Genomic DNA, 15,454 nt, shown 5'->3' with positions numbered 1-15,454 from the left:
ATAAATAATTTCAGCCAAGTTTCTAAACTAAATTAACAATGACATATTGGATGACTGAATGCAAAACTGAGATCAAACTTTGGTACAGCTATTACTTTTTCTTATGGTAAATTGCATTAACCCAAATGTCTTAATTTACTGAAGTAAACTATTTAAGCAATAACAAAGGTATTTAGACACAAAAATATTTCCTACAACATCTGAAATGTCACTTAATTTGATAGTAGCCAAGTCTCACTCAAATCACAAAACACCCTAAAATCTTGGAACAAGGAGACATTTGCTTACGTAATCCTAAATATATTATATAAAAAACAAAAAAGATGGGAAGATCATGGGAGGGATATCTTTGATCAGGTCCTTTTAATCAGGATTATGTAGTATAAAAAAATTAAAATACAACTGATATAATTAACTAAAAAATATACAAAAATGACAAGCCAAATTCCAAGTGAAAACATTTGACACTGATGTACTGGTTAATATATTAAGAATGTGAGAACAAAATTACAGTTGTTAATCCTTCAGTAGAATTTTATCTTTATTATTGTTACTGCTTTCCAAATACATTTAAGTTTTAATTCTTTGTTTAAGCTATTCACCTAAGTGGCTTGATGCCTTTGAGAAATTCAAAACTGTCAACTTTACTATTCACTAAAAATATCATATTCTTAATACTTTCTTTGAAATTAAAATTTTATCTCATTCACATTGCCCTTATTCAATGTGTTCATAAGCTTAATTACCAGAGAGCCAAGCTGATGAGAGAGCCTCTATTTTGTCATTTAAACTGCTAAAACTAAATCTCCCTCATTGCCCTCCACTGAAAAAATTCAAAGAAAAATCATGGGATACTATAATCCATACATACAATAAATCTGAAAGAAAAAGACCAAGATGTTAGGAGTGGCTGTGTGGTAAGTAGCTTGCTTACCAACCACATGGTTCCGGGTTCATTCTCACTGCTTGGCACCTTGGGCAAGTGTCTCCTACTATAACCTCGGGCCGACCAAAGCCTTGTGAGTGGATTTGGTAGATGGAAACTGAAAGAAGCCCATCGTATATATGTATATGTGTGTGTGTTTATGTTTGTGTCTGCGTTTGTCCCCCCAGCATCACTTGACAACCGATGGTGGTGTGTTTACGTCCCCGTAACTTAGCAGTTCGGCAAAAAAGACCGATAGAATAAGTACTAGGCTTACAAAGAATAAGTCCTGGGGTCGATTTGTTCGACTAAAAGGCGGTGCTCCAGCATGGCTGCAGTCAAATGACAAACAAGTAAACGAGTATAGTCTTTGAATTATAGTTCTTGCTCGATTAAGTCAGACCTGAAGGTGAAACAAGATAGGCTAGTAGTTAATTCTGCTTAACTGAATAGTTTACCATGGTTTAATCAACTAGTTAAACTAATAGGAAGTGTGTAGGAGGAAGGGTAATAATAAAACTATTTACCATGCACTTCGGAGTTGGTTATCAACTTCAACATTTGAAGATGGAAGGAAAAGCATTTCTGCTCTGTTAAGAAGGCTACTAATCACAGAACAAGCAAACTGGAAAATAAAATAATTTTGTTAAAACAAATAATTTACCACATTACTGACAGCATAATCAATCTAATATCACTACTTGATTTCACAGGCATTCCAATAATCTACATCATAAGATAAAGGACCTTTGCATGGTTGCTTGGCCTGCTAGAAATTGCAACCAAATACCCCATCTTTAACCCTTTCGTTACTATATTTCTGACCAAAATACACCCCTCATGAGTTTCAATTAAATTCTAAAATAATCATGAATTTAGACTAGTCTCATTAAACACCTGTAACTTTTTTATTTATGAACATATTAATGTGATATTTGGAACATAATTAAAGAAAGGGTTCTTAATTCTATTGCATAATTTTTGTCTGAAAGTTCTCCACGTACTGGGGTATTGCTAGTGTCTCTCACATGTAAATATTGGTTCAGCTTCACGAATCGTACTCGTTCATAATACTGGAAATATATTCATCGCCAAAAGGTTCCTGATCGCTCCAGTAATTTGTTATTCTGGGTAACTGTCTAATACCCATAATAATATTTATGGCAAAAAATGCCCGTATTTCATCTACAGTTGCAGGAAACCACAAGATATCTTTTTTTTCCGGTTTGTCAACATTCTGCGTAACGGTTTGTTTCCGCAGTAATCATTTCAAACAAGCATGAAAAAGAAGTCTAAAGGTTTCGCTTCCTGAGAAAGACTATGGGTAGACCCTGTTTCCTCAGAAAAATTAACAAAAATATTTTTTTAATCTTTTTCTGGAGTAAAATCATCCTCGCTGTCGCCGTCGCTGCTTTCAGTTTCGGATACAGAAATATCCGATTCATTATCGTTCACCAAGTGCTTTTGTAGCTCAATCATTCTTTTCTTCGATATCTCCATACTTCTGTTGAAAAACCTTCAAATTCAGAATCACTGCTTGATAGCATGAAACTCCTCTCCATCTTCAAAGTTGAAAAAAATTAACGCTGCAAAAAATGTGGAAAAAAATCTTCCAAAATTCACTGAGTTCAAATATCACGCCAAACAATGTCGGAGACAATAACTCAACTGTTTGCAAAGTGAAATCAGGTGTTTTAACGAATGTACTAAGGAGATTTGGGTTCAAATATACATTTAAATAACAATGGGTACGCTCAGCCGGCTAGTCTTATGAACCAAAAATTTTTTCGGCCAGGTTAGTAACGAAAGGGTTAAAAAACAAAGACAACCAGCATCCAGAATAATGTAGTCCAGAATGCAGTATGCCTTTAAGAAAGATTGTATGATCACAGGTTGTTCAACTTGGCCTGTCCTGCACTAAAACAACACAAACTGTCACCTCAATCACCCCCAACAGCTCATACCTCTCCATACCAAAAGAATACATGTATGCAATTTGATTTCTAATTTTAACATGTAAGGTTAATAACTCATACCCATAATTATGTCAAGTGAATCAATTAATATACAGTCAATGAATAATATAGTCAATTACGTATTTTATTGCAAATATTAAGTTCATTACCTTGTTTTGTAGGGCAAGAACCAATGACTTATTGGAAAGACTTGGAGTATCTTTTAACAACAACTGACTTAGTTCTACAACTGCTTTAAAATTACAAACACCAATTTGTTGAGTCACAGTCTCACTTAAAACCATTAGACCCTGGAAAATGAAGAAAATAATGTAAATGAAAATAAATATTAACAATTAAATGAGAGTATCTTTACAAATTATTACACACTGATTATCTTTATGCAAGTTATCTATGCTAATTGCTTTATAACTGGAAGGTGGGGAGAATGATCTTCTGAAATTAACATTTACAATTAAAGCCCAAACCAATAAACTAAAGATTTTCATATAAACTTTTAATGTTCATTATCCTTTAAAAACAAATATGGTTTCATTATATGGATAATAGTATTTATATCTAAACTCACTCGCAGGAGTGGCTGTGTGGTAAGTAGCTTGCTTACCAACCACATGGTTCCAGGTTCATTCCCACTGCGTGGCACCTTGGGCAAGTGTCTTCTACTATAGCCTCGGGCCAACCAAAGCCTTGTGAGTGGATTTGGTAGACGGAAACTGAAAGAAGCCCGTCGTATTCTTTATATATTGGCGTTTTCAAACTTCTTTATAAATATATATATATATATCTGTGTGTGCGTGTGTATGTTTGTGTTTTTGTGTTTGTCCCTGCAACATCGCTTGACAACCAATGCTGGTGTGCTTAGGTCCCCGTAACTTAGTAGTTCGGCAAAAGAGACCGATAGAATAAATACTAGGCATCCAAAGAATAAGTCCTGGGGTCTATTTGCTCGACTGAAGGTAGTGCTCCAGCATGGCCAAATTCAAATGACTGAAACAAGTAAAAGAGTAATAGCAAAAACAATAAAGAATATGTGTTACACAAGAAGTATGGCATAAAAAGTGTCCCAATCTTTGACACTATTATCATGAATGACAGCAACATTATGTAAAACTCAGGTAATCTAGAAAAATATTAAACGTATAATTATGCTAGCTGAAGTAGCCACTATCATCATTTTAACATCCACTTTTCCATCTTGTATGGGTTAGATGGAATATGTTAACAAAAAAGAGTTGTCTCATGAAACCAGTCTAAGCTCAAATTATTTTAGAATTTAATTGAAACACATAAGGAGTGCATCTTCATCAATCATCATCGCTTAATGTCTGTTTTCCACGCTAGCATAGGTTGGATGGTTTGACTGGGGTCTGGGAAGCCAGGAGGTTGCACCAGGCTCCAATCCGATCTGGTAGAGTTTCTACAGCTGGATACCCTTCCTAATGCCAACCACTGTGAGTGTAATGGATGCTTTTTATGTGCCACCAGCACAGGGGCCAGGGGAGGCTAGCAACGGCCACGATCGGTTGGTGCTTTTTATGTGGCACCGGCATGTAAGCCAGTCAAGGTAGTATTGGCATCGGCCACGTTAGGATGGTGCTTTTTACATGCCACTGGCACGGGTATCACAACTACAATTTCCATCTTGATGTTGCTGATGTACTTGACTCAATAGGTCTCCTCAAGCACAGCAGGTCGCCCTACAATCCAAGGTACTTTTGAATGGGCTGGGGTTAGTTATACGAAACTGGTGTAGGATACAACCGTGAACTCACTTTATTTGCCAAGTATTCGCAGTCGCAGCATACCTCCAGAGGTCCCGATCTTTCGTCATTGCCTGTGAGGCCCAACGTTCGAAGGTCACGCTTCACCACCTCATCCCAGGTCTTCCTGGGTCTACCTCTACCCCGGATTCCTTCAACCGTTTGGGAGTGGCACTTCTTCACACAGCTCTCCTCATCCATCTGTAATACATGAGCATACCAGCGCAAACGTCTCTCTTGCACGCCAAATCCGATGTTTCTTATGTCCAACATTTCTCTCAGGGTGCTTACACTCTGTCGTGTGTGCACACTGACATTACACATCCAGTAGATCATGCTAGCTTCATTTCTTTCGAGCTTACGCATGTCCTCAGCAGTCATGGCCCATGTTTCATTGCCGTGAAGCATGGCAGTTTGCACACATGCTTCATACAATCTATCTTTCACTCTGAGAGAGAGGCCCTTTGTCACCAGTAGGGGTAGAAGCTTTCTGAACTTTGCCCAGGCTATTCTTATTCCAGTGGTAATACTCTCTGAGTATCCACCCCCACTACAGACTTGGTCACCTAGGTAGCGTAAGCTGTCAACTACTTCTAGTTTCTCCCCCTGGAATGTGATGGAATCTGTTTTCCGAACATCTGTGATGTTTATTGCCCCTGTGCATCTGCCGCACATGAAAGCTACCTTCCCGGTTAATCTTCCTTTGATGTTGCTGCACCTTTTATATGTCCATAGCTTACACTGGGTACATCTTATGGAGTTTCTACCTACACCTTTTCTACAGATCGAGCAGGGCCACCTACCTGAAGGAGTGTGTGATGTGTTCGCTTTCCTACTTGCTAGAACTTTTGTCTTTGCAACATTGACTCTAAGGCCTTTTGATTCTAAACCTTACTTCCACACCTGAAATTTCTTCTAGTTCTGGTAGTGATTCTGCTATGAGGGCCAGGTCATCAACATAGAGAAACTCCCAGGGACAACCTGTCTTGAATTCCTTTGTTATAGAGGACTACGATGAATTAGAGGGAACTGAGGGCTGATCCTTGGTGGACCTCTCTTCTACCCGGAATTCTTCACTATACTCATTGCCAATCCTAACCTCACTAATGGTCTCTCTGTACAGCCCTTACTAACCATTTGTCAATCCCCAGTTTCTGCATCGCTCACCAGATAACGAATTGGGGGACCCTGTCAAAGGCTTTCTCCAAGTCCACAAAAGCTAAGTATAGGGTTTTATCTTTGGCTAGGTATTTCTCCTGCATTTGACGCACCAAGAATATAGCATCAGTGGTACTTCTACCTGGCACAAAACCGAACTGCATCTCATCTAAGCAGACTCTCTCCCTAATGAGATGGGCTATGACCTTTACCCTTGTAGCAGTTGACTATGGTGCTGCTACGCCAGTCATTGGGTATGACTCCATCATGAACTACCTGGTTTACAATGTGGGTGACTAGGTTAGCAATATAGTAATGAAAGGGTTCATTTAGAAAAAGCTCTGAGGTAGACAGCATTTCTTTGTCTGTGGTTCATTACTAAAAGGAAAAGATGTCTGTTTGGCTCAGCATGTGAGCATGCAACAACAAACTGGAAAACATAGATGTGTCAGTTCAACTCTAGTAACCCTGTCAGATTATCACTGAGACTTGTTATGGCTTTAGAAAAAGAGAGTGTTCTTGGAAACTGTAGATGCGTGAACTCACACAATGTATTTGTTGAGATGATAGAGATGTGTAGAATGAAAACACCTCCTTTGGCACAGTCAGTCATAATGGTCGCTTTCATTACATGTAACTTCAGAGTTTTAGTGCATCTAAACTTTATACCAAATTAATGGTTGCTCTCACGAATTGTGAGAAGAGAACCCAGTGAGCTGATGAGAATTCTAAAACTTTTAGATAGTTAGCAGCATCATTAATATCAACTGTTGTGTTAAATGACCTGTATTATCTCCATTGGCTTGGTATTTGTTGAATGAATCTAGCGGTGATACTTTGCTCAATATTTTTGAGAGCCAAACTCACATATAAGTATCATTGTATGCAAGATTGAGTGATAGCTAAAAAGCAGAATACGCAGTCCTGCCACTTGTGAGCAAAACCACATTAAGTCCAGATCATGTGTGAGAAGATTAAAGAAAGACTGAAGGAGAAAGGAAAACAGAGTGATGTGACAAACTGACACCAGTTCTGTAACTCCCACTAACACTTCAACTCAATTACTACTCCATTACAACTTTCAGCCTATCTACAGCTTTCATGCATTATTCTTGATTGCACTTGGTTCTCCCTCTGAAATTTGGTAAAGATTTATTGAGAAATGACAACAGTGTTTCAAACCAAACAGGAAAATAATACTTATAAATACAGCATTAGACGTACCTCCTCTGGTTGATCTCTTTTAATAAAATGCGTCAAATTTTTCATTATTGTAACTAGAACAGCTTTTGAATGTTCCTGTTGAAAGTAAAAAAAAATAGAGGCATTGAGAACCAGTGAGAGCCAAAAACAGCATTTACATCAAAAGATAAAGAGTCCTGATTAACCCTTACAAATGAAATCCTATTAATATACAAAAGATTGCAGAAGGCCATAAAAAAATTTTTTTAACTTCTAAGATCATGTAACAAAGATGCTAAAATATACAATAAGTTATAATTGTCTTATTGACCATGAACTAGTATGGTGAACTACGAGTCATGATAGCATCCAACCAGCTGAAAGAAATGCAGAAATTTTTCAGAGACCCAAAACATCTTACTCTAAAACCACAGAATTAACATCCAATCAACAAAGAACACCTCTGTATCAAATGGAAAGCTTCCACAGGAAACAAAATTCTCAAATAAAGCCAATAATACTGTTTTGTCAAATTTGTAAACAACATTCATTTACACTATCTTGAGTTTAGATTGCCTGCCTTCAACAAAATCTAGAAAAAAAAAATTCTAAACTGAGCCTTAAATATGTGATTAAATTATGATAAAAAAGTAGAAAAGAACCAGTTTTGGTGAGCAGGTAACAAAATCTTACAAAGTGACCAATAAAGAATTGCAAAGGCTAGGAAGTTTTACTCGCATGAAGTAAAACAACTTATCCTTTACAATTATCTGATTTAAGCTGATATTATAACTATAGCTCAAGTTTTGACCAACTGCCTAAAGAAATCCAGTAAAATTTATTCCAATTTATGCACATGGGAGCTTATACTTTATTTTAAAACTTAAACTTTCAATTACAGAAGTGTCCATAAACTGAAATGACAATGTATCTCTGAATGAATACCTACTGTATGATAAGTGCATTCTCCAAACTTATGAATATTTTTCCAAATCATCGTTTTGCCTTTAGTTCTATAACCTTTTACTTTTTAAAAGTAAGTAAATTTTCAGATTTAGTAATAGTAACAGATTTTCAAATGCAAAAACAAAGTTGTTGGTACTCCGTCGCTTACGACGTTGAAGGTTCCAGTTGATCCAATCAATGGAACAGCCTGCTCGTGAAATTAACGTGCCAATGGCTGAGCACTCCACAGACACGTGTACCCTTAATGTAGTTCTTGGGGATATTCAGCGTGACACAGTGCGACAAGGCTGACCCTTTGAATTACAGGCACAACAGAAACAGGAAGTAAGAGTGAGAGAAAGTTGTGGTGAAAGAGTACAGCAGGGTTCGCCACCACCCCCTGCCGGAGCCTCATGGAGCTTTAGGTGTTTTCACTCAATAAACACAACGCCTGGTCTGGGAATCGAAACCGCGATCCTATGACAGCGAGTCCGCTGCCCTAACCACTGGGTCATTGCGCCTCCACGCAACAACAAAAAGGAAAGAAAAAAAAACCACACAAGCATAACAGCTGATGGACTTTGAACTGAACCTATTAATTTCTGAGTTTGTAAACAATAGAAGACAGCAATAATTTCAATCAAAATTTCACTGAATATTAATTAAAACACACATTCTGTTTTATAGTCCCTGTGTAGGAGTTCAAAAGCATCAGCAAACATATGCAACAATGAAACTGATGTTTGTAGCTAAACCTTACATGGTGCATAAAAAATTTTAAAAACCCTGATCTAACACACAAACCCAAGTCATCTTGATTATTTGAAACAAATATTTGTTTTAGCTGATGATTACCATCTAAGTGTCCGTTTTCCATGCCCTAGCATGGAAAAGACAGTTTGACTGGAGCTGGTAAGCTGTACCAGGTTCCAGTCTGTTTTAGCTTGGGTTTTTTTATAGCTGGATGCCCTTCCTAATGCTAACCACTCTACAAAGTGCAATGAGTGTCATTTACATGTCATCGGCACAGATGCCTTTTATGTGTCACCAGCACTGGCCACAACAATGATTTCACTTAGCTTGATGGGTCTGCTCAAGCACAACAAATCACCAAAAGTATCAGTCATTAGTCATTAGATCTTAATGTTCTAAAAAACACAATTTAATGCTGAGTGACATTTTAAGTAAACCAATGAGTACAAACCGAATTAAATATAGGAAGACACCGAGCCACAAGTTTCCTTCCTTTCCTGATGGACATCATATAGAGAAAAGCATCTGCATTATTATCTTGAGTTCCCAGATTTAAAAAGAGCTGATTTATCTTCTCAGTACGGTCTTCATATAATTTTTTTCTGCAAGTGAAATAAAAAAAAATAAAGATAAACTAGAATTATTGTAAACATTTTATATAGTGTTTTTCTTAGCAAAATGAGAGCAAGGAAAGTTCAATATGTGATATCAGGTTTATTTCACAATGATGTCAAACATCTCAAATATTTAATGTGACTAAGCAGCTGAAGCTGCCAAAGAAATGGTGAGTAGACAATCTCAGATGTCATCATCATCATCATCATCGTTTAACGTCCGCTTTCCATGCTAGCATGGGTTGGACGATTTGACTGAGGACTGGTGAAACCGGATGGCAACACCAGGCTCCAGTCTGATTTGGCAGAGTTTCTACAGCTGGATGCCCTTCCTAACGCCAACCACTCAGAGAGTGTAGTGGGTGCTTTTACGTGTCACCCGCACGAAAACGGCCACGCTCGAAATGGTGTCTTTTATGTGCCACCCGCACAAGCCAGTCCAGGGGCACTGGCAACGATCTCGCTCGAAAATCCTACAGGAGCCAGTCAGGCGGTACTGGCAACGGCCACGCTCAAGATGTGACCTAAATAATTTTGACACTGATATCGGACTGACAAAGACAAGAATGGTACAACCCCTTCTGATCTAAATGTTGTCCAATTTTTGAGCATGTAACAAAGTGCAATAGAAACATTTACATTTTCTTTTAAGGGGAGCAAAGTTAGTTTTGAAAGATAAGAATTTATAAACAAGATTCTCTTTAGTAAACTGCAGTACAGACAAGAAAACTAATTTGAATGCAGAAATATCAGAGAGCATAACAATATATGGCATTCAATCAGTTCAACTGTTTTGTGTGTCTCATAGTAATCAACAAACAAGCCAAACAAACTGTCTTTACACTAAACAGCATTTGCTGTCATAATTACATTTCAATAGTGTTTCGAAGTAAATATAATCAAATCAGATTCATATAACATTCAGCATGGCAACTAAAATATTCAAATATTTGTGAAAAAAATAAAATGGTTAAACCAAATTGTTAAATGGCTGCCAACATGTTTAAAAGAAATAACTAAAACATTCACAAAAATAATGAACTCTATATTTACAGTGCAACAATGTGGAATTGAATGGCATCTTGACCAAGTGTCTTCGACTATAATCTTGGGTTGTGAATGACATTTGGTAAATGGAAACAGTATTGAAGTCTGGTGCGCATGTGTGTAGCTATGTGTGCTTGTAGTATTAATGCTCTGTTAACAGTAGTAATATTTGTTCCATATGAACAAAAAGTCTAGCAGTTCAGTGGTTTGCATCAAGTTATACACTGAAGTACCTTATTTATGAGAAACAAGTGAGGGTTGACACCAAAAAGGGCATCCAATTGAATAATACTACCTCAACCAGTCTTGTCAGTATAGAGAAAGTAAATGCAAAAACAAAACTATAAAAGTGAGTATCAAAATATAAAGAGTCTCTTCACATCTCTTTTCAACCCTGGTTTACAAAATATCCACTACATGTTCAGTTACAAGTAATTTCTGTAAGTCAATGTCAAAACTATACTGAACCAACAAAGACCAATTTGAAAATGTAAGTTATGAAAGTGTTCAATGATTAATAAACCAACTTTCTTTCTTGACAAAATATATTCAAAGCAATATTACGACCAATAAACACACTAACAGCAATATTCTTTAAAACTGATTTAACCAGCTCGATATGAAACCCTATTATTATATAAAAAATATAGTAGTTAGATATACTATATTAGAAAATAAGATAGGATTGTCATGGATGCTTTGGCTATAAGTTTACTCAATTATTACGAATAATCAGGAGATAAACAATTTAGGACACTGACAAAATTTAATATATAGCAACATCCAACTGAAAAATATTAACTAAAAGTAATTCAAAATGGCCATTTTTGACAGCTATGATATGTCAGTTTCTAATAAAAACTAGGACTGGTAAGATTATAGGGTTCACTAACTATCAATTGTAATATAAGTACAAGCATAGATATGGTTAAGAATTTCCCTTTACTATCATGTGATTTTGAGTTTGGTCACATAGCACTTTAAGTGCCTTCTACAATAGCCTCAGACTGACCAATGTCATGCCAATACAGTGTGAAGAAATTTTGGTAGACAAAAACTGCAGGAAGACCCTATGTATTTAAGCGTGAGTGTGTGTATGAGAACGTACATAACAGTATTATATTCCACACTATTATCACTGAAGCAAAACAGTGTTAACGTTGACAATATGACCAGGTGCTCTGCACTTTTAATGACCTCTTAAATATCTTTTCCTTAAAAACAGACATTAAATGAATGAATTATCAAATAAATTCAAATTACAAATATTGTTCTTAATAATAATAAAATATCAATCCAAAATTCACAAACCTTGATTCTTCTGGTAAGGCCAAAACACGTTTCTCCAGGTCATCAATGTCCAACAAAATAACATATGCCTGCAGAAAAAGCGAAAATAACCAAATGAATATCAAGTACGACTTTGAAATTAGCTCTAATAAGAAGTGAATCAAATATATTACCCCAAACTACTACCACACATTTTCATTTTTACAAACAAAAGATAGAGAGAGAGACAAAGCTGTTATGCTTAGTTAAAAAATAATAGACATACTTTTTCAATTTCCATTAACATTTGTCGATATCTGTAAACATCTCTTCCTGATGATTTTCCACCTTGCTCATCATTGTGTGCCATTGAAACTAAGTCGATAACCTGTCGAGGATTGTGGACACTTGATGTGGAAACTCTTCCTAAAGATCCTTCAAAATGTGCTTTAATTTTAAAAAAAAAATAGTAATCTTAATACAATTTTGTTTTTTAACAAGAAATATAAAGCAATTACAAGTCTTGTGACCAAATGGTTTAGAAGTTCGCTTCGCAATCATGAGGTCCCAGGTTCGATCCCACTGGGTGTCATCTTGGGCAAATGTCTTTTACCATTGCCTCAGGTCAACCCATCCCTTGTGAGTGAAATTGGGTAGATGGAAACTGTACATAAGCTCTTCAGAGAGATTGTACCTGTAATTCAAAGGTACGTCGTTGGCACTCTATCACACTCATTTTACTTGAGAATTACGTTAATGGTACACATGTTTGTGGAATACTCAACCACTTCACATGCTTATTCAACAAGTAGGTAATTGGAATAACTGAATCCACAGCATCAAAACCAACAGATCAATTTATCAAAAACTGAGAAATTTCCTTAAAATTTACAACTAATAATTTTACATCCAATTCTATATGAAAATGGTGAGATTTTTATAAATTGAGGATATTTACATTTGGTCAAGTGATTTTGCAAGCCACAGAATATTTTAGTCAGATTTTAGTTGCAGACAATAATATAAAATAGAAGTGAGACTAACATATCAAAACAGACAGTGGTCTTTCCTAGATAACTAGTTGAAGAATAATACAAAAAATTAAGAAATATAGGGCTAAATATCTTGCCAAAAATTTTGAAATGCCTACATGATATCATCCACTTGATAATATTTAGATCTCCAGTCACATTATGTTGGATAATTATTTTTACAGTTAGACACTCTTTCAATGGAAGAGAACGTTTTTGATATAACATGCCTTACAAAATACAAAGTAGTACAGAACATGATAGCAGTCAGAAGTCCAAAACCAGAGCTAAATCACATCTTTCAGAGCGATAAAAAAAAAAATTTCATACTATGTCCATTAATACAGCATTCTGGTTAGAACCAAACAGAAAATCCAAGACAACTATTTACCTGGAGTATAAGCTTTTGTTTCAATTTTAGCAAGTGCTGGAATAATAAGTTTTGGTTCATCCTTATTTTCTTTGTTCTTTTTCTTCCTCTCTTCAGCTGATTTCCTTAAAGTGTAGCGCTTTAATAAGAATAAGAAAAATTTTTTAATGTTTAAAAAAAAAAAAAAATTAAGGCTTTATATTTAAAAATAAATTAAGGCTTTATATTTAAAAAAAAATTTCTAGATTATCAGTTTCAAAGAAAGTCAATAGCCTTGAAGCAAATGGAAAGGCTAAGGGTTTAAGAACAACTGATAGTTTGATACTCGTTTCTTTGAGAACATTAAGAAAATATCGTGAAGTATATTTGCCACCTAAATAGGATGATGCTATTGTAGTTTATAATCCCAGGAAGACATCTCCTCCAGCTGTTTCTCTTTTTTCAAGATCAGCAACTGTTTGTCACTGGAAAAAGCATATAGTATTTTGTGTTCGGGATCACATCTCATCCCTAGTCAGTGATTGTCACACGCTAATGATGGGTTACTACCCAGAAACCCAGGTCCATGTGTATCACATCAGGCTAGAGATGGGAACAATGGTTTCCCTTTGCAAATACTGATCAGACACAGACAGTGTTCGTTAGCCAGCTGGAGGAGATGTCTTCCTGGGGCTATAAACTACAGTAGCATCGTCCCATATGGGATGGCCACATTTAGGTGGCAAATATACTTCATGATGTTGTGCTGCTACTGTTTACATCTCACTCAGATTTATTATATTAAGAAAAATTTTTGTAAAACATAGATCATGGAAGCAAAATTAGACTGCAGATTAAAACCAATTTGCTTACAATTTTCTTTCAATACCATAAAAATCATGGCCTAGAATTGTTTTATATGAGGCATTTTCAATTGAGGTTTCTTAAGTGCAGGAAATAAAAGAATATAGTAACCATCAATGTATTCAATGCATAGAGCATAATAAATGCCAACTAGGAATAAATAAAAGTGACAAAAAAAAACAAAAAAAAAACTAACATTGGTATTCTTCAATGACTAATATTTTGGTTTTTACAGTCATATACATGATATAATTTGAGTTTCAGTCTTATTTTAATCTCATTAGTAAAGCATGGCTTTTATTATAAATGCCAAACGAATAGCAAATGTGTCACTTGTGCTTGCTGCAAAAATGAAAATATTAGGCAAAACACTGTAAACAAACAGGAAACAACTTCTATCTCATTCCAGGGAGAAAAACTAGAGGTAGTTGATAGCTTCCGCTATCTCAGTGACCAAGTTAGTAGTGGGGGTGGGTGCGCTGAAAGTGTAACTGCTAGAATAAGAATAGCCTGGGCCAAGTTTAGAGAGCTCTTACCTCTGCTGGCGACAAAGGGACTCTCACTCAGGGTAAAAGGCAGACTGTATGACGCATGTGTACGAACAGCCATGTTACATGGCAGTGAAACATGGGCTGTGACTGCTGAGGACATGCGTAAGCTCGCAAGGAATGAAGCCAGTATGCTCCGCTGGATGTGTAATGTAAATGTGCATACCCGTCAGAGTGTAAGTATCTTGAGAGAAAAGCTGAACATAAGAAGCGTCAGTAGTGGTGTGCAAGAGAGACGATTGCGCTGGTTTGGACATGTGGTGAGAATGAATGAGGATAGCTGTGTGAAAAAGTGCCACTCCCTAACAGTTGAGGGAACCCGTGGAAGAGGTAGGCCCAGGAAGACCTGGGCTGAGGTGGTGAGGCAAGACCTTCGAACATTGGGCCTCACTGAGGCGATGATTACTGACCGAGACCTTTGGAAATGTGCTGTGCGTGAGAAGACCCGGCAAGCCAAGTGAGATCGTTGCCAGTGCCCCTGGACTGGCTCTTGTGCGGGTGGCACATAAGATGTACCATCCTGAGTGTGACCGTTGCCAGTACCGCCTGACTGGCCTTGTAGGGTTTTCGAGCGAGATCGTTGCCAGTGCCCCTGGACTGGCTCTTATGCGGGTGGCACATAAAAGACACCATTTCGAGCGTGGCCGTTTTCGTGCGGGTGACACGTAAAAGCACCCACTACACTCTCTGAGTGGTTGGCGTTAGGAAGGGCATCCAGCTGTAGAAACTCTGCCAAATTAGATTGGAGCCTGGTGTAGCCATCCGGTTGCACCAGTCCTCAGTTAAATCGTCCAACCCATGCTAGCATGGAAAGCGGACGTTAAACGATGATGATGATGATGATGATGATGATTAATCAGCTTTTTTTTCACTGCACGTCATCACCATCATTTAATGTCCACATTCCATGCTGGCATGGGTGGGATGGTTTGACTGAGGTCTGGAGAGCCAGCAGCTGCACCAGGCTCCAATCTGATCTGGCAATGTTTCTATAGCTGGATGCCCTTCCTAACGTCAATCACTCCGAGTGTAG

At 37.0% G+C, this 15,454-nt stretch overlaps 1 protein-coding gene across 4 annotated transcripts in view; it reads right to left on the bottom strand.

Annotated features, from left to right (window-relative positions):
• LOC106870388 (uncharacterized) overlaps nt 1-15,454 on the bottom strand; it is a 49,709-nt gene that overhangs the window by 5,638 nt on the left and 28,617 nt on the right. For all 4 annotated transcript variants that reach the window (XM_089347444.1, XM_089347441.1, XM_089347442.1 and 1 more), the window contains 7 exons: nt 13,052-13,169; nt 11,916-12,076; nt 11,672-11,739; nt 9,151-9,301; nt 7,044-7,118; nt 3,051-3,191; nt 1,453-1,550 (listed from right to left, as the gene is read on the bottom strand). In XM_089347444.1, coding sequence (XP_089203570.1) covers nt 1,453-1,550; nt 3,051-3,191; nt 7,044-7,118; nt 9,151-9,301; nt 11,672-11,739; nt 11,916-12,076; nt 13,052-13,169 — 812 coding nt within the window. The remainder of the gene's footprint in view (nt 1-1,452; nt 1,551-3,050; nt 3,192-7,043; nt 7,119-9,150; nt 9,302-11,671; nt 11,740-11,915; nt 12,077-13,051; nt 13,170-15,454) is intronic.

This window comes from Octopus bimaculoides, chromosome 2, assembly GCF_046866305.1.
Source record: "Octopus bimaculoides isolate indiv1 chromosome 2, ASM4686630v1, whole genome shotgun sequence".
Lineage (NCBI taxonomy): Eukaryota > Metazoa > Mollusca > Cephalopoda > Octopoda > Octopodidae > Octopus > Octopus bimaculoides.
Note: the sequence above shows the minus strand (reverse complement) of the source record. Positions and strands in the feature narration are given on the sequence as shown.